This window comes from Leptodactylus fuscus, chromosome 2, assembly GCF_031893055.1.
Source record: "Leptodactylus fuscus isolate aLepFus1 chromosome 2, aLepFus1.hap2, whole genome shotgun sequence".
Classification (NCBI taxonomy): domain Eukaryota; kingdom Metazoa; phylum Chordata; class Amphibia; order Anura; family Leptodactylidae; genus Leptodactylus; species Leptodactylus fuscus.
The window spans coordinates 2,697,038-2,717,650 of NC_134266.1; the positions used below are offsets into that span (position 1 = coordinate 2,697,038).

Below are 20,613 nucleotides of genomic sequence, written 5' to 3' on the forward strand. Positions count from 1 at the left end.
TATGCTGTATACTCAGTGATGTCACCGCTCTCTAGTATATAGATCGGCTGTATTCTCAGTGTTGTCACTGCGCTCTAGTATATGGATCGGCTGTATTCTCAGTGATGTCACCGCTCTCTAGTATACGGATAGGCTGTATTCTCAGTGATGTCACCGCTCTCTAGTATACGGATAGGCTGTATTCTCAGTGATGTCACCGCTCTCTAGTATACGGATAGGCTGTATTCTCAGTGATGTCACCGCTCTCTAGTATACGGATAGGCGGAATAGTCAGTGATGTCACTGCTCTCTAGTATACGGATAGGCTGTATACTCAGTGATGTCACCGCTCTCTAGTATATAGATCGGCTGTATTCTCAGTGTTGTCACTGCGCTCTAGTATATGGATCGGCTGTATTCTCAGTGATGTCACCGCTCTCTAGTATACGGATAGGCTGTATTCTCAGTGATGTCACTGCTCTCTAGTATATGGATAGGCTGTATTCTCAGTGATGTCACCGCTCTCTAGTATACGGATAGGCTGTATTCTCAGTGATGTCACTGCTCTCTAGTATACGGATAGGCTGTATTCTCAGTGATGTCACTGCTCTCTAGTATATAGATAGGCTGTATTCTCAGTGATGTCACCGCTCTCTAGTATACGGATAGGCTGTATTCTCAGTGATGTCACTGCTCTCTAGTATACGGATAGGCTGTATTCTCAGTGATGTCACCGCTCTCTAGTATACGGATAGGCTGTATTCTCAGTGATGTCACTGCTCTCTAGTATACGGATAGGCTGTATTCTCAGTGATGTCACCGCTCTCTAGTATACGGATAGGCTGTATTCTCAGTGATGTCACCGCTCTCTAGTATATGGATAGGCTGTATTCTCAGTGATGTCACCGCTCTCTAGTATACGGATAGGCTGTATTCTCTGTGATGTCACTGCTCTCTAGTATATGGATAGGCTGTATTCTCAGTGATGTCACTGCTCTCTAGTATATGGATAGGCTGTATTCTCAGTGATGTCACCGCTCTCTAGTATACGGATAGGCTGTATTCTCAGTGATGTCACTGCGCTCTAGTATACGGATAGGCTGTATTCTCTGTGATGTCACTGCGCTCTAGTATACGGATAGGCTGTATTCTCAGTGATGCCACTGCGCTCTAGTATACGGATAGGCTGTATTCTCTGTGATGTCACTGCTCTCTAGTATACGGATAGGCTGTATTCTCAGTGATGTCACTGCTCTCTAGTATACGGATAGGCTGTATTCTCAGTGATGTCACTGCGCTCTAGTATACGGATAGGCTGTATTCTCAGTGATGTCACCGCTCTCTAGTATACGGATAGGCTGTATTCTCAGTGATGTCACTGCTCTCTAGTATACGGATAGGCTGTATTCTCAGTGATGTCACTGCTCTCTAGTATACGGATAGGCTGTATTCTCAGTGATGTCACCGCTCTCTAGTATACGGATAGGCTGTATTCTCAGTGATGTCACCGCTCTCTAGTATACGGATAGGCTGTATTCTCAGTGATGTCACTGCTCTCTAGTATACGGATAGGCTGTATTCTCAGTGATGTCACCGCTCTCTAGTATATAGATCGGCTGTATTCTCAGTGATGTCACCGCTCTCTAGTATACGGATAGGCTGTATTCTCAGTGATGTCACCGCTCTCTAGTATACGGATAGGCTGTATTCTCAGTGATGTCACCGCTCTCTAGTATACGGATAGGCTGTATTCTCAGTGATGTCACTGCTCTCTAGTATACGGATAGGCTGTATTCTCAGTGATGTCACCGCTCTCTAGTATACGGATAGGCTGTATTCTTCATACCTCTATAATACCGTATAACACTTGATATATCAGACGTCTGAGCGGATCTTCTGGTTCCCTCCTAATCTGTTCTTTTTCCTGCAGGAGGAAACTTTCCACCAAGTCTAAGAAGTGGAGATCAATATTCAACCTTGGCCGCTCTGGAACTGAATCCAAGTCTAAACTGAGCCGTAATGGGAGTGTGTTTGTCCGAGGGCAGAAAGAAATGGGGGGTGAGTCTATAAGAAGGAGTTACCGTATACTCTACTACACCCAGCTGGTCATTGAAAGTGAAGTCAGATCTCCATTTCTTCCAAATCCCTTAACATGATATTGTGTATGTCTGCAACCACCACTAGGGGGAACTCAGCAGTTTGAGTTCAATGGATGAGCCATATGCAGTAAGCTCCAGAGCTCCCCCTAGTGGTGGCTGCAAACAGTGAGAATTTCATCATGTAAGTCCAAAACCTCAGACATTCCCCCAAATCACCTTATGCTGTCCCTTACGCTTCCCAATAGATTGCATGGAATATTAAATGGTGCCATTAGGAAGTACAGTTCGTCCTGCAAAAATTAAGCCCTCATACGGCTATAAAGTTATGGCTTTTGGAAGGAGGGCGGGAAGGGGTTAAGGCAGTCTTCACTTTGGATATATAAAGTCAAGGCTGAGACTTTCCTGTATCTATAACACTGACCATCTCTCTCCGCAGACAAGGCCACCATCCGGCCGGCCAAGAGCATGGACTCCTTGTGCTCATTACCTACAGAAGGTTAGTACAACCCCCCACCCGTATATGAGCCGCAGCCGTCACCTCCACATCCATCACTTCCAGCACTGCCGAAAAATATTATTTACAAGTTGTGCCAGTCAGTGCCGCAGTTAAGCGTTGCGATCACAATCACGGAGAATTATTGTCACTCTGCAGGTGATTGATACGGCCCAAGAAGTGGCCGCCTGTCACACCAATCATGTAGAGGGTTTGTTACTCTGTTATCCATATTCCTGCACTCGCAGCAGGTCCTGATTTATGGGGTGTTATAAGCGGGCGAGAGCGCACAAAAAGTCACATCAACAGCAGCAACACCGTGATGGATTCTGTATAGAGATGGAACATGCACAATACAAGAGGAAAGATAGAAAGAAGGATAGATAGATAGATAGATAGATAGGAGATAGATAGATAGATAGATAGATAGATAGATAGATAGATAGATAGGAGATAGATAGATAGATAGATAGATAGATAGATAGATAGATAGATAGGAGATAGATAGATAGATAGACATGATATGATTAGAGATGGCACGATAGTTAGATAGAGTAGGTCTATCGTATGTCCATCTCACTCTTATCTATTTTCTTCCTTCCTTCCTTCCTTCCTCCCTTCCTTCCTTCCTTACTTCCTTCCTTCCTTCCTCCCTTTCTTCCTTCTTTCCTTCCTTCCTCCCTTCCTCCCTCCTTCCTTTCTTCCTTTCTTCCTTCCTTCCTTCCTTCCTTCCTTCCTCCTTCCTTCCTTCCTTCCTCCCTCCTTCCTTCCTCCCTCCTTCCTTCTTTCCTTCCTTCCTTCCTTCCTTCATCCCTCCCTCCTTCCTTCCTTCCTTCCTTCCTTCCTCCCTTCCTTCCTTCCTTCCTTCCTTCCTTCCTTCCTTCTTTCCTTCCTTTCTTCTTTGCTTCTTCCCTCCTTCCTTCCTTCCTTCCTTCCTTCCTTCCTTCCTTCTTTCCTTCCTTCTTTCCTTCCTTTTTTCCTTCTTTCCGTCCTCCCTCCCTCCTTCCTTCCTTCCTTCCTTCCTCCCTCCTTCCTTCTTTCCTTCCTCCTTCCCTCCTTCCTTTCTCCTTCCCTCCTCCCTCCCTTCCTTCCCTCCTCCCTCCCTTCCTCCCTCCTTCCTTCCTTCCTTCCTTCCTTCCTTCCTCCCTCCTTCCTTCCTTCCTTCCTCCCTCCTTCCTTCTTTCCTTCCTCCCTCCCTCCCTCCCTTACTTCCTTCCTTCCTTCCCTCTCTTCCTTCCCTCCTTCCCTCCTTCCTTCCTCCTTCCGTCCTCCCTCCCTTCCTTCCTTCCTTCCCTCCTTCCTTCCTTCCTCCCTCCCTCCATCCTTCTTCCTTCCCTCCTTCCTCCCTCCCTCCTTCCTCCCTCCCTCCCTTCCTTCCTTCCTTCCCTCTCTTCCTTCCCTCCTTCCTTCCTTCCTTCCCTCCCTTCCTCCCTCCCTCCCCATTGTATGTCCTGGCACAGCTCCCTCTTATGCTCTGACTTGGTATAATAATGCCGTCACTATACCAGTCTATATAAATGATCGTATTGGAAACAACATTGCCACTTCTTTTATTTTTTCACAAGGTGAGGATGAAAAATCTGGCCGATTCAAGAGACCGGTGGTCGCCGGTGGCTTTTTTATTCCAGTCCTTAGGTCGCGAGCTACAGGAACTGGCAGCACTTATGACGTGAGCAAACAAGACAGTGAATGGGACAGCGAAGAAACCATCGGTGCTACAGGTGGCTCTACTCAAGAGAAAACTACCCTCAAGACACCTCAGGTGAAACCTCCGCCTGAACAGATGAAAGTATTCCGGATTGGCGATGACCTAGAGAATGAACAAAACTCTCCAAAAGGAAGGAAGATGTTTTATACTTCAACCGATGGCCCCACCAAATCTGGATTCCCCGGCAGTCTATTCCCTCTGGAAGCCTCGCCCAGACACCAAAGAAAAGCCCTCAACATCTCAGAACCGTTCGCTGTCTCAGTTCCTCTTCGTGTTTCTGCAGTCATCAGTGCCAATAGTACTCCGTGCCGAGCCAACTCCAAGGAGCGCCATCTTCTCTCCAGCCTGGAGGAGTTACCTCTGCTGGAACCGGATACAGGTCCAAGATCCCCAGGTGCAGACTCCAATACCAAAAGTGGACTCAAAATAGGACCTCGATCTCCAGATGTGGCTGAACCTATTAAAGTCCCAGAGCCAAGGAGACCCTGTCTTAAAGACCTTAGCCCGGATTTGTTTGAAGGTAAGATTGGGTAGTGAATGATCTCCATCATTTCTTTGGCCTGTACATTGTTTCTTCAGCCATCTCCCGTTGAGCGTAGTCTTCATCTTTTCACTTCATGTCTTCAGAGATGGTCAAAGTCATCTCAACCATTCTCATTATTTTTTTCATTGTTTTTGATATAGTTTTGTATTTTGTCCTTGCAGAAGACGATCGAACCCTGACTTTGAAGGAAATATTACTTGAGATGTCCCAGTTACCCGACATATTACCCATCTCTGCCGTAGACAGGAAGCCAAATGAGCCAACATCTATCAATGAGCTCTCTCAAGTCAAAGACTTGGAGATGAAGAAACCAGAACCATTGAAAACACCCGCAGAGGAGAAAAAAGAAATGAGTGACTTGGATGAGCTCTTCTCGAATGACCAGGTATCAATCTGGGCTCAGGTCTTTAATCTTCTTGTCATCGATTTGAGAGATTCACTTGGTTAGACGAGTCTCACTTTGTAACGGTGACTTTAAAGGGTCTATAGGGTCTACCACCCTGGTGTCCGCAGTAAGACAAAGAGCACCCACCGAAATGTAGCTGTGGAAAGTCCACCAGGGCTTTTTGGATCCTACATTTCCAACTACATTTCCCTTTAATAGTCATTTGTAGTATTATATAAAGATTAAAGGGACATTTCCATCTCCATGCCATAAATATCTGATAGGTGTAGGTCCCACCTTGGAGACCACATCATTGTCACCCATCCTGGCTGATGAGATGGCCTCTTCTTTCTACCACCTAGGCAGGACAACTTCAGAGGAGGCCACAAATGTTATGGATGTCTCCATTCTCTTAGTTATGGAAATAGGCGGACATTCTTATTTCCGTCCTATGCAAGTGAATGAGGAGGCCTGCGTGACCTTGTGGTCTCCTTTCCCATCCAACAACTACCACACCAAATGGGATGGAATCAGAGATGGGACCTGCACCTATTAGTACTTTCTTCTGTGGACTTGAGTATCTGAGACATAAGTGTCTGACATGAGAATACTTCTCTTATTGTGCGCCAAGTTTTAATCTTCTGGTTTTCCTTCTTTAAGGATGATGATGCCTCCGTCACTCTTCTGGACCCACTTTGGCCAAATATTCAACAAGAACTGAAGATTATCGAGTCTGAGGAAGACCTTACTACCCATTCAGACAGTCCCCTGGATTCTAAGAGATCTCCGTCACCTCTGAATAAACTTCTCGTAGAATCGGATGGTGCTACCGGTGGCTTGTCTGGTCCTTCTATGGAACCTATAAGTGATGATGGAGTGAAACAGGAAGCCAACATTGAGAAGGAAAACCTTGTTCCTTCACTTCCGAATGAACTGGAAAGCAGCAGCGCTCTACCTCAAGAGGCCAAAGAATGTAGAGACCAGGAAGAACTAGTCATGGATGACCAACCTTCAAAATTAGCCACTGCCAATGAAGATGGAAGCCTTGTAGAACCGGTTCCTGAAAAGACAGAAAAAGAGGTTTCACCTATAAAAGAAGAAGGAACAAAAGCAGAATGTGACAAAAAGTTGCAGGTGAGTGCGGATCTAGAAAGAGCAGAAGAGAACTTTGAAGAGAAAGTTGATGATAGGAAGTCAAGTGAGTCTTTAGACAATGATGATGAGGATCTTGAGATGGAGAGTGGACACACGTTTGAGCTTGAAGAATTTTGGGAAGATCACCACTGGGTAACAAGTCCACTACATTCTCCAAAATTAAAGAACTTTCTTGAGAAGGAAGCTCCAGCTATACCACCAAAGAGAAGAGGAACCACCGGAGAACTGTACAAAAGGCCAGAGTTTACCCGTAGCTTATCTCTGGACAGTAAGGACACCAGGACGAGTCAGTGGACCATGAAAGTTGCCGAAATTAAAGCAGAAGGGGGTTCCTATGTAAGGTCAAGGACTGAGCAACTATTTAACCGAAACGTACAAAAAGAACCAAGACGTAGCCAAGGGACATCTAAAATTTCAGAAATGGTAAAGATTCCTAATGAGAGTGATTGCTGCCCCAATAATATTGAAACCGCTTCACATGGAGAACCTGGGGTAAATGTGTCACGGGTAAGGGACAGTGGACACCAAAACTCTACAGGTCCATTAAATTCAGTGGTTGATTTGCTGAATCCCCAGGACTCACAAATGCCACTTGATGTTTACAATCATTCCAATACAATCGAAAACAGAACTGGCGATGACAAAAACGTCTCAGAGAAACCAAAAACACGGCCATCATCTTTGAACTTAGAGGCCGCCTCTACGTCAGGAGCTGATATTTTTGTTTTCGAAAACTCGACCCCTCCTGATTCTGTGGTGCCAAAGAGTCAACAGATCCACCAGTCAAGTACAGTGACAACGCTAGCTTTGTATGACCGGTCAAAGAGTCTAAACGAGAAGTCAACCTCCTCTACGGACCTGGACTACACATCGACAAATCACCATCCAATGAGCCGCCGCAATTCGGCTCCTGTGAGTGTGTCGGCCGTAAGGGCGTCATTTATGATCAAGATGTGTCAAGCAAAGGCGGTGCCAGTCATACCACCCAAGGTTCAGTACACTCAAATTCCTCAACCCTTGCAGACAATAAATGCAGATGCAGAAGTTCCAGATCTGGAGAAAAAAGTTGTAGCCAGTGAACCGGACTTGGTGCCAAAGCAGCCATTACCACCAGTAACTGGGCACAATGACATTCCAAAGAGTCCAAAAACAGAGGTCAAACCTGTCGAAGAGAAGGAAAACAATAACCCAATTACTGTACCTACTCCGCACCATTCCGGATCAAACTCTTCTACAGAGAGCAACCACAGCATTCCTCAAGACCCCCCAGTCCTCCGTAGGAAGCGGACTTCAGACGGGGAAGCTGCAGGAGATACACCCTTGTCATCCAAAATGGAACGATCTTCTGGACTTTCGAGGTCTTCATTTCGAGCAAGATCTGGAAGACCTCAAAGCCTCATCTTGTTCAGCCCGCCTTTCCCCATTATGGATCACCCTTCCATTGACTCGAAAATTCTCCTGAGTCCTATTAAAAGTCCAACGCAGACGGCTCAAGAGTCCACAGGTGAGAACCAGAGAACGCCAGATGGGGTCATACTCAGGAATAAAATGACAATCCCCAAAAATGGGCAAAGACTTGAGACCTCAACGAGTTGTTTCTACCAACCCCAACGGAGATCTGTCATCTTGGACAGTCGGAGTGGGAGGCAAATTGAGTGACATCTTCAATGAAGGTTCATATTTCACCCTATAAAGACTTATTTCAATGTTCTACGCAACATTGGGGGGAAACAAAGTACTCATTTGTAACAAAAACAAAAAAATTTCCCAGCTCCAGATTATTCCGGGTGGAAACTTTTTGAATTTCGCAATTTTAATTTTTTTCTTTACATTTTGCTTTCTCTACATATTAACGATAATCTATAGCTGCAGTGCAGTTCACACGGTCAGATTAACCACAGGACGGTAAAGAGGGTCACTGCTTACGTTGAATGTTTTTCATTTTAGAAAAGTTTCAAAAATTTCCAGTCTCGAAAGCACTTGAAAATACACCCAAAAAGGAAATTCAACGGATTAAACGTGCATTTACCCGACCACAGCCAAGGTGGCCCATTTGGTGGATGCGCAATGTTGAAGATGGCAGACATCTTGTTTTCAAAACTTTATTTAAATGTTTTTGAAAAAAAATGACTTAATCTCTAATAATGTTATATATGAATATAAGTATAAGCTTTCGGCAGCCATCGGCTCTGGCGGGGGATCATGCTTTTCTGCAAGAGAATGTTTTTGCAGTTTGGAGTCTTTTTGGAGTCTATGGAGCGTCTTCTTCTTTGGGATGTCTTTCCTTAGAGGTGACCATGAAAGATATGACACAGACGAGACCAAAAACTAGTCAGCAATGGATGGGACAGTCACCACCACTCAGATGTTTGATATGGAGCTGGGCAGAAAATATGACTACAGCATGTTTTGTTGTGCCTGGAAGACTTGTCATAGGGAACAATTTTGTAGTTTTCAGATAAGAACACCAAAGATTATAAAACAACAAAACATCGAGGTCTACGGCCTGTTACAGGGATCTGAGGTCCATTTGTGCAGTTTTTGCTAAATATCTTACTTTGCCCTTTTGGTTATTCTTCTCCTACCTTTAGATGTCTTCTCCATGCCGCTGTTCGTTTAAAATCCCGTTTTCCGCTGGTATGCAAATGAGTCCTCTCGCAGCACTGGGGGCGGGCCCCAGCACTCAAACAGCACTGGGGTCGTCCCCAATGCTGTGAGAGAACTCTCCAGCTCCGCCTCCATCTGCTTCAGGAACATCCTCTTCACCGCGTCTTCTTCCGGCGGTGGCTTCAAACTTCTAGGCCTCGGGCCTAGGGCAAAGCCGACTACGCATACCCGCGGCCACAAGAAAAATGGCCACTTACATAGTATTGTAAGTGGCCATTTTTCTTGTGGCCTGCGGGCATGCACAGTCGGCTTTGCCCTAGGCCCGAGGCCTAGAAGTTTGAAGCCATCGCCGGAAGAAGACGCGGTGAAGAGGGTGTTCCTGAAGCAGATGGAGGCGGAGCTGGAGAGTTCTCTCACAGCATTGGGGACGCTCCCAGTGCTGTTTGAGTGCTGGGGCCCGCCCCCAGTGCTTCGAGAGAACTCATTTGAATACCGGCAGAAATTGGGATTTTAACCGAACGGCAGCACAGAGAAGATATGCAAAGGTAGGAGACGAATATCCTATTCCGACATGTCAGGGAGAAAAAAAAAGTTTCTAATGGTAGAATCCGTTTAAATTTAGAATATATTTATGACACCAACACTATCAAGTGTAATATACCGCCCCCTATGGCCTAAAGTATAAGGGAGGGTTCACAAGATTTAATCTGGCACGTCTACGCCGCGGGAGCATTTGTGGCCGTATTCACTCCCATTGTTTTCAATGGGAGCGGGGATTGTAAACGGCGTGCTATTTTGCGGCCGTGATTTTGTGAAATCAATGGGAGCGTATACGGCCCGCAAAAGCTCACGCGGCATCTACGTGCCACATCACGCGGCACATTACTCCGTGTGAACCCTCCCTAATTGTTACAGTGCATAGAGGTTTGTGTAGGTCTAGTGCATAGGGAGCAGTTTTGTAAGCCTTAAAGTTAGTATAATACTGCCCCCATGGACAAAAATGTAACCGGTATAATACTGCCCGCTATGTTCAAAAATATAACAATAGCAATGACCCTGTTGTGTAGTAATATAACTGGTATTATACTGCCCCTTATGTATAGCTATATAACTACTATAATACTGCTCCTATGTACAAGAATATAACTACTATAATACTACTCCTATGTACAAGAATATAACTACTATAATACTGCTCCTATGTACAAGAATATAAGTACTATAATACTGCCCCCTATGTACAAGAATATAACTACTATAATACTGCCCCCTCTGTACAAGAATATAACTACTATAATACTACTCCTATGTACAAGAATATAACTACTATAATACTGCCACCCTATGTACAAGAATATAACTACTATAATACTGTCTGAATCTACTAGACTATAATTACTATAATACTGCCACCTAGAGAGCAATAATATTACTGCTATTATACCGCCTCATGTACAATAATAAAACTACTATAATACTGCTCCTAGGGACAAGAATATAACAATAATACTGCCACCCTGTGGACAATAATATAACTACTATAATACTTTCTGAATCTACTAGACTATAACTAGTATAACACTGCCACCTAATGAACAATAATATTACTGCTATTATACCGCATCATGTACAATAATATAACTACTATAATACTGCCCAAAATGGACAAAAAAATAATAATAAAAAAATTAATAAATATTCTGATATAAAACACAACACAGTAACCTATTTAGCAAAAACTGCACAATAAAAAATACAGACTAAATTACAAAATCGTCATTTTTACTGGGATTTTTTAATTTTCTTATAATTTGGCATTTCCGGCATATCCCTTCCGCGGAGCGATATTTGCTGATAACTTCCTATGTTGTATTTTCGGCGGGGGTGGGGCGGGGGGTGTATTATACTGTATGTACGCAGATAAGCTGTCTCGGTATTTGTGATGTATCTACGCCGTCTCTGAAGTGTATAATAATAATATAAATAACAAGAATATAAGTAAATCTATATAAGAGGAGGCGGGGCTTGGGAGACGCCCCCACAACTGGACCAGACGACTCGCAAGCAGCGGTGCTAATTTAATAGTATTTTATTTTGTCACAATCCACTAAAACTGGAATCTGTGGGTGAAATGTTACTATGACCCCCGGTGAGGGATCTGCCAAACACTGATGGGGCGTCCGCACTGCTCACTGCACCCACAGCCTTGTCTGGGTTCTTGTTAAGGTGAGCAGTGCCCCCCAGTGGCAAAAAAATGAGAGTTGGTTTGCAGTTTTATATCCTGTTATTTCAGTCCAGTTTTTGTTGCCGTTTGATCTGGAAAATAAAAATTTTTATATAAAAAATTCAATCAGGTCTATGTTTGTATTTTCTATTTTCCTTCTTGCTGGAGATGCCGCCGTGAGGCCACGGACAATATGGCAGCTTCTGACTGTGAAGAAGTCCTGGTAGACGGTGTCCGATGCCATATAGTGACCATATAGTGGGAGATACCAGACCTTTCCTCTGATCGGAGTCATTCGTTTTTTCCGTCTGACCTAGACCACCATGACGACTTCTCCCAGCAATAGAGTGCTTATACGTCCTCCTCTCATATAGGCTGCCCCATCTAACACAGACTGCTTTGTGTGCCTGCTCTCAGACTACTCTTCATTTCACAGACTGCTCCCCACCTCCAGCTCTCTCACAGACTGCTCCCCGCCTCCACCTTTTTCTGACAGACTGCTCTCCACACTCTCTATTACAGACTGCTCCCCATACTCTGTTACAGACCACTCCCCATACTCTCTATTACAGACTGCTCCTCATACTCTCTATTACAGACGGCTCCCCATACTCTCTATTACAGACTGCTCCCCATACTCTCTATGACAGACTGCTCCCCATACTCTCTATGACAGACTGCTCCCCATACTCTCTATTACAGACTGCTCTCCATACTCTCTATGTTAGACTGCTCTCCATACTCTGAATTACAGACTGCTCCCCATACTCTCTATTACAGACTGCTCCCCATACAATCTATTACAGACTGCTCCCCATACTATCTATTACAGACTGCTCCCCATACTATTACAGACTGCTCCCCATACTCTCTATGTTAGACTGCTCCTCATACTCTCTATGTTACAGACTGCTCCCCATACTCTCTATTACAGACTGCTCCCCATACTCTCTATTACAGACTGCTCCCCATACTATCTATTACAGACTGCTCCCCCATACTCTCTATTACAGACTGCTCCCCCATACTCTCTATTACAGACTGCTCCCCATACTCTCTATTACAGACTGCTCCCCATACTCTCTATTACAGACTGCTCCCCATACACTCTATTACAGACTGCTCCCCATACTACCTATTACAGACTGCTCCCCATACTCTCTATTACAAACGGCTCCTCATACTCTCTATGTTGTACTGCTCCCCATACTCTCTATTACAGACTGCTCCCCATTCTCTCTATTACAGACTGCTCCCCATACTATCTTTTACAGACTGCTCCCCATACTCTCTATGTTACAGACTGCTCTCCATACTCTCTATTACAGACGGCTCCCCATACTCTATTACAGACTGGTACCAATACTCTCTATTACAGACTGCTCCCCATACTCTCTGTTACAGACTGCCCCCCATACTCTCTATTACAGACTGCTCCCCATACTCTCTATTACAGACTGCTCCCCATACTCTCTATTACAGACTGCTCCCCATACTCTCTCTTACAGAATGCTCCCCATACTGTCTATTACAGACTGCTCCCCATACTCTCTATTACAGACTGCTCCCCATACTCTCTCTTACAGAATGCTCCCCATACTCTCTATTACAGAATGCTCCCCATACTATCTATTACAGACTGCTCCCCATACTCTCTATTACAGAATGCTCCCCATACTATCTATTACAGACTGCTCCCCATACTCTCTATTACAGACTGCTCCTCATACTCTCTATTACAGACTGCTCCCCATACTCTCTATTACAGACTGCTTCCCATACTCTCTATTACAGACTGCTCCCCATACTCTCTATTACAGACTGCTCCCCATATTCTCTATTACAGACTGCTCCCCATACTATCTATTACAGACTGCTCCTCATAATCTCTATTACAGACTGCTCCCCATACTCTCTATTACAGACTGCTCCCCATACTCTCTATTACAGACTGCTCTCCATACTCTCTATTACAGACGGCTCCCCATACTCTCTATTACAGACTGGTCCCCATCCTCTCTATTACAGACTGCTCCCCATACTCTCTATGTTACAGACTGCTCCCCATACTCTCTATGTTACAGACTGCTCCCCATACTCTCTATTACAGACTGGTCTCCATACTCTATATTACAGACGGCTCCCCATACTCTCTTTATTACAAACTGCTCCCCATACTCTCTATTACAGACTGCTCCCCATACTCTTTGTTACAGACTGCCCCCCAAACTCTCTGTTACAGACTGGTCTCCATACTCTATATTACAGACGGCTCCCCATACTCTCTTTATTACAAACTGCTCCCCATACTCTCTATTACAAACTGCTCCTCATACTCTCTATGTTGTACTGCTCCCCATATTCTCTATTACAGACTGCTCCCCATACTATCTATTACAGACTGCTCTCCATACTCTGTATTACAGACTGCTCCCCATACTCTCTATTACAGACTGCTCCCCATACTCTCTATTACAGACTGCTCCCCATACTGTCTATGACAGACTGCGCCACATACTCTCTATTACAGACTGCTCCCCATACTCTCTATTACAGAATGCTCCCCATACTCTCTATTACAGACTGCTCCCCATACTCTTTATTACAGACTGCTCCCCATACTCTCTATGTGACAGACTATTCCCCATACTATCTATTACAGACTGCCCCCTATACTCTCTATTACAGACTGCTCCCCATACTCTCTATTACAGACTGCTCTCCATACTCTCTATTACAGACTGCTCCCCATACTCTCTATTACAGACTGCTCCTCAAACTCTCTGTTACAGACTGCTCCCCATACTCTCTATTACAGACTGCTCCCCATACTCTCTCTGTTACAGACTGCTCCCCATACTCTCTATTACAGACTGCTCCCCATACTCTCTCTGTTACAGACTGCTCCCCATACTCTCTATTACAGACTGCTCCTCATACTATCTATTACAGACTGCTCCCCATACTCTCCATGACAGACTGCTCTCCATACTCTCTATTACAAACTACTCCTCATACTATCTATTACAGACTGCTCCCCATACTCTCTATGACAGACTGCTCTCCATACTCTCTATTACAGACTGCTCCCCATTCTCTCTATGACCAACTGCTCCCCATACTATCTATTACAGACTGCTCCTCATACTCTCTATGTTGCACTGCTCCCCATACTCTCTATTACAGACTGCTCCCCATACTCTCTATTACAGACTGCTCCCCATACTCTCTATTACAGACTGCTCCCCATACTATCTATTACAGAATGCTCCCCATACTCTCTATTACACACTTCTCCCCATACTCTCTATTACAGACTGCTCCCCATACTCTCTATTACAGACTGCTCCCCATACTATTACAGACTGCTCCCCATACTCTCTATTACAAACTGCTCCCCATACTCTCTATTACAGACTGCTCCCCATACTCTCTATTACAGACGGCTCCCCATACTCTCTATGACAAACTGCTCCCCATACTCTCTATTACAGACTGCTCCCCATACCCTCTATTACAGACTGCTCCCCATACTGTTTATTACAGACTGCTCCCCATACTCTCTATCACAAACTGCTCCCCATACTCTCTATTACAGACTGCTCCCCATACTCTCCATGACAGACTGCTCTCCATACTGTCTATTACAGACTGCTCCCCATACTCTCTATGACAGACTGCTCCCCATACTGTCTATTACAGACTGCTCCCCATACTGTCTATTACAGACTGCTCCTCATACTATCTATTACAGACTGCTCCCCATACGCTCCATGACAGACTGCTCTCCATACTCTCTATTACAAACTACTCCTCATACTATCTATTACAGACTGCTCCCCATACTCTCTATGACAGACTGCTCTCCATACTCTCTATTACAGACTGCTCCTCATACTATCTATTACAGACTGCTCCCCATACTCTCCATGACAGACTGCTCTCCATACTGTCTATTACAGACTGCTCCCCATACTCTCTATGACAGACTGCTCCCCATACTCTCCATGACAGACTGCTCTCCATACTGTCTATTACAGACTGCTCCCCATACTCTCTATGACAGACTGCTCCCCATACTCTCCATGACAGACTGCTCTCCATACTGTCTATTACAGACTGCTCCCCATACTGTCTATTACAGACTGCTCCCCATACTGTCTATTACAGACTGCTCCCCATACTGTCTATTACAGACTGCTCCCCATACTGTCTATTACAGACTGCTCCCCATACTCTCTATTACAAACTGCTCCCCATACTCTCTATGACAGACTGCTCCCCATACTCTCTATTACAGACTGCTCCCCATACTCTCTATGTGACAGACTATTCCCCATACTATCTATTACAGACTGCCCCCTATACTCTCTATTACAGACTGCTCCCCATACTCTCTATTACAGACTGCTCCTCAAACTCTCTGTTACAGACTGCTCCCCATACTCTCTATTACAGACTGCTCCTCAAACTCTCTGTTACAGACTGCTCCCCATACTCTCTATTACAGACTGCTCCCCATACTCTCTATGTTACAGACTGCTCCCCATACTCTCTATTACAGACTGCTCCTCATACTATCTATTACAGACTGCTCCCCATACTCTCCATGACAGACTGCTCTCCATACTCTCTATTACAAACTACTCCTCATACTATCTATTACAGACTGCTCCCCATACTCTCTATGACAGACTGCTCTCCATACTCTCTATTACAGACTGCTCCTCATACTATCTATTACAGACTGCTCCCCATACTCTCCATGACAGACTGCTCTCCATACTGTCTATTACAGACTGCTCCCCATACTCTCTATGACAGACTGCTCCCCATACTGTCTATTACAGACTGCTCCCCATACTGTCTATTACAGACTGCTCCCCATACTGTCTATTACAGACTGCTCCCCATACTGTCTATTACAGACTGCTCCCCATACTGTCTATTACAGACTGCTCCCCATACTGTCTATTACAGTCTGCTCCCCATACTCTCTATTACAAACTGCTCCCCATACTCTCTATTACAGACTGCTCCCCATACTCTCTATTACAGACGGCTCCCCATACTCTCTATGACAGACTGCTCCCCATACTCTCTATTACAGACTGCTCCCCATACCCTCTATTACAGACTGCTCCCCATACTGTTTATTACAGACTGCTCCCCATACTCTCTATTACAGACTGCTCCCCATACTCTATTACAGACTGCTCCCCATACTCTCTATCACAAACTGCTCCCCATACTCTCTATTACAGACTGCTCCCCATACTCTCTATTACAGACTGCTCCCCATACTGTCTATTACAGACTGCTCCCCATACTATCTATTACAGACTGCTCCCCATACTCTATTACAGACTGCTCCTCATACTATCTATTACAGACTGCTCCCCTTACTCTCTATTACAGACTGCCCCCCCCACCCCTCTCTTTCAGTGACTGCTCCCCATACTGTCTATTACAGACTGCTCCCCATACTCTATTACAGACTGCTCCCCTTACTCTCTATGACAGACTGCTCCCCATACTCTCTATTACAGACTGCTCCCCATACTCTCTATTACAGACTGCTCCCCATACTATCTATTACAGAATGCTCCCCATACTCTCTATTACACACTTCTCCCCATACTCTCTATTACAGACTGCTCCCCATACTCTCTATTACAGACTGCTCCCCATACTATTACAGACTGCTCCCCATACTCTCTATTACAAACTGCTCCCCATACTCTCTATTACAGACTGCTCCCCATACTCTCTATTACAGACGGCTCCCCATACTCTCTATGACAAACTGCTCCCCATACTCTCTATTACAGACTGCTCCCCATACCCTCTATTACAGACTGCTCCCCATACTGTTTATTACAGACTGCTCCCCATACTCTCTATCACAAACTGCTCCCCATACTCTCTATTACAGACTGCTCCCCATACTCTCCATGACAGACTGCTCTCCATACTGTCTATTACAGACTGCTCCCCATACTCTCTATGACAGACTGCTCCCCATACTGTCTATTACAGACTGCTCCCCATACTGTCTATTACAGACTGCTCCCCATACTGTCTATTACAGACTGCTCCCCATACTGTCTATTACAGACTGCTCCCCATACTGTCTATTACAGACTGCTCCCCATACTGTCTATTACAGACTGCTCCTCATACTATCTATTACAGACTGCTCCCCATACGCTCCATGACAGACTGCTCTCCATACTCTCTATTACAAACTACTCCTCATACTATCTATTACAGACTGCTCCCCATACTCTCTATGACAGACTGCTCTCCATACTCTCTATTACAGACTGCTCCTCATACTATCTATTACAGACTGCTCCCTATACTCTCCATGACAGACTGCTCTCCATACTGTCTATTACAGACTGCTCCCCATACTCTCTATGACAGACTGCTCCCCATACTCTCCATGACAGACTGCTCTCCATACTGTCTATTACAGACTGCTCCCCATACTCTCTATGACAGACTGCTCCCCATACTCTCCATGACAGACTGCTCTCCATACTGTCTATTACAGACTGCTCCCCATACTGTCTATTACAGACTGCTCCCCATACTGTCTATTACAGACTGCTCCCCATACTGTCTATTACAGACTGCTCCCCATACTGTCTATTACAGACTGCTCCCCATACTCTCTATTACAAACTGCTCCCCATACTCTCTATGACAGACTGCTCCCCATACTCTCTATTACAGACTGCTCCCCATACTCTCTATGTGACAGACTATTCCCCATACTATCTATTACAGACTGCCCCCTATACTCTCTATTACAGACTGCTCCCCATACTCTCTATTACAGACTGCTCCTCAAACTCTCTGTTACAGACTGCTCCCCATACTCTCTATTACAGACTGCTCCTCAAACTCTCTGTTACAGACTGCTCCCCATACTCTCTATTACAGACTGCTCCCCATACTCTCTATGTTACAGACTGCTCCCCATACTCTCTATTACAGACTGCTCCTCATACTATCTATTACAGACTGCTCCCCATACTCTCCATGACAGACTGCTCTCCATACTCTCTATTACAAACTACTCCTCATACTATCTATTACAGACTGCTCCCCATACTCTCTATGACAGACTGCTCTCCATACTCTCTATTACAGACTGCTCCCCATTCTCTCTATGACCAACTGCTCCCCATACTATCTATTACAGACTGCTCCTCATACTCTCTATGTTGCACTGCTCCCCATACTCTCTATTACAGACTGCTCCCCATACTCTCTATGACAGACTGCTCCCCATACTCTCTATTACAGACTGCTCCCCATACTCTCTATTACAGAATGCTCCCCATACTCTCTATTACACACTGCTCCCCATACTCTCTATTACAGACTGCTCCCCATACTCTCTATTACAGACTGCTCCCCATACTCTCTATTACAAACTGCTCCCCATACTCTCTATTACAGACTGCTCCCCATACTCTCTATTACAGACTGCTCCCCATACTCTCTATTACAGACGGCTCCCCATACTCTCTATGACAGACTGCTCCCCATACTCTCTATTACAGACTGCTCCCCATACCCTCTATTACAGACTGCTCCCCATACTGTTTATTACAGACTGCTCCCCATACTCTCTATCACAAACTGCTCCCCATACTGTCTATTACAGACTGCTCCCCATACTCTCTATTACAGACTGCTCCCCATACTCTCTATTACAGACGGCTCCCCATACTCTCTATGACAGACTGCTCCCCATACTCTCTATTACAGACTGCTCCCCATACTCTCTATTACAGACTGCTCCCCATACTCTCTATTACAGACGGCTCCCCATACTCTCTATGACAGACTGCTCCCCATACTCTCTATTACAGACTGCTCCCCATACCCTCTATTACAGACTGCTCCCCATACTGTCTATTACAGACTGCTCCCCATACTGTCTATTACAGACTGCTCCCCATACTGTCTATTACAGACTGCTCCTCATACTATCTATTACAGACTGCTCCCCATACTCTCCATGACAGACTGCTCTCCATACTCTCTATTACAGACTGCTCCTCATACTATCTATTACAGACTGCTCCCCATACTCTCTATGACAGACTGCTCTCCATACTCTCTATTACAGACTGCTCCTCATACTATCTATTACAGACTGCTCCCCATACTCTCCATGACAGACTGCTCTCCATACTGTCTATTACAGACTGCTCCCCATACTCTCTATGACAGACTGCTCCCCATACTGTCTATTACAGACTGCTCCCCATACTGTCTATTACAGACTGCTCCCCATACTGTCTATTACAGACTGCTCCCCATACTGTCTATTACAGACTGCTCCCCATACTCTCTATTACAGACTGCTCCCCATACTGTCTATTACAGTCTGCTCCCCATACTCTCTATTACAAACTGCTCCCCATACTCTCTATTACAGACTGCTCCCCATACTCTCTATTACAGACGGCTCCCCATACTCTCTATGACAGACTGCTCCCCATACTCTCTATTACAGACTGCTCCCCATACCCTCTATTACAGACTGCTCCCCATACTGTTTATTACAGACTGCTCCCCATACTCTCTATTACAGACTGCTCCCCATACTCTCTATCACAAACTGCTCCCCATACTCTCTATTACAGACTGCTCCCCATACTCTCTATCACAAACTGCTCCCCATACTCTCTATTACAGACTGCTCCCCATAATCTCTATTACAGACTGCTCCCCATACTGTCTATTACAGACTGCTCCCCATACTCTATTACAGACTGCTCCTCATACTATCTATTACAGACTGCTCCCCTTACTCTCTATTACAGACTGCCCCCCCCACCCCTCTCTTTCAGTGACTGCTACCCATACTGTCTATTACAGACTGCTCCCCATACTCTATTACAGACTGCTCCCCTTACTCTCTATGACAGACTGCTCCCCATACTCTCTATTACAGACTGCTCCCCATACTCTCTATGTGACAGACTATTCCCCATACTATCTATTACAGACTGCTCCCCTTACTCTCTATTACAGACTGCCCCCCCACCCCTCTCTTTCAGTGACTGCTCCCCATACTGTCTATTACAGACTGCTCCCCATACTCTATTACAGACTGCTCCCCTTACTCTCTATTACAGACTGCCCCCCCCACCCCTCTCTTTCAGTGACTGCTCCCCATACTGTCTATTACAGACTGCTCCCCATACTCTATTACAGACTGCTCCCCATACTCTCTATTACAGACTGCCCTCCGCACCCCTCTCTCTCAGTGACTGCTCCCTACGTTTGTTGTTCTCCGCTTCTTTTCCCCAGTCCTATAGAGATGAATGGAGTGATGGTGCTGATGTACAAATGTCATCTCATGGAAACAAAGGGAGCCCGGGCGCCTGTTC

General features: G+C 45.2%; 1 protein-coding gene across 1 annotated transcript in view; it reads left to right on the plus strand.

The window, feature by feature from the left end:
- Window positions 1-9,008, plus strand: part of ARHGAP31 (Rho GTPase activating protein 31) — a 157,666-nt gene extending 148,658 nt beyond the window's left edge. Inside the window, exons 8-12 of the mRNA XM_075263293.1 lie at window positions 1,910-2,037; window positions 2,515-2,574; window positions 4,137-4,799; window positions 4,985-5,208; window positions 5,869-9,008. Of these exons, the coding sequence (XP_075119394.1) occupies window positions 1,910-2,037; window positions 2,515-2,574; window positions 4,137-4,799; window positions 4,985-5,208; window positions 5,869-8,022 (3,229 nt within the window). The 3' untranslated portion in view covers window positions 8,023-9,008. The remainder of the gene's footprint in view (window positions 1-1,909; window positions 2,038-2,514; window positions 2,575-4,136; window positions 4,800-4,984; window positions 5,209-5,868) is intronic.
- The last annotated feature ends 11,605 nt before the right edge of the window (window positions 9,009-20,613 follow it).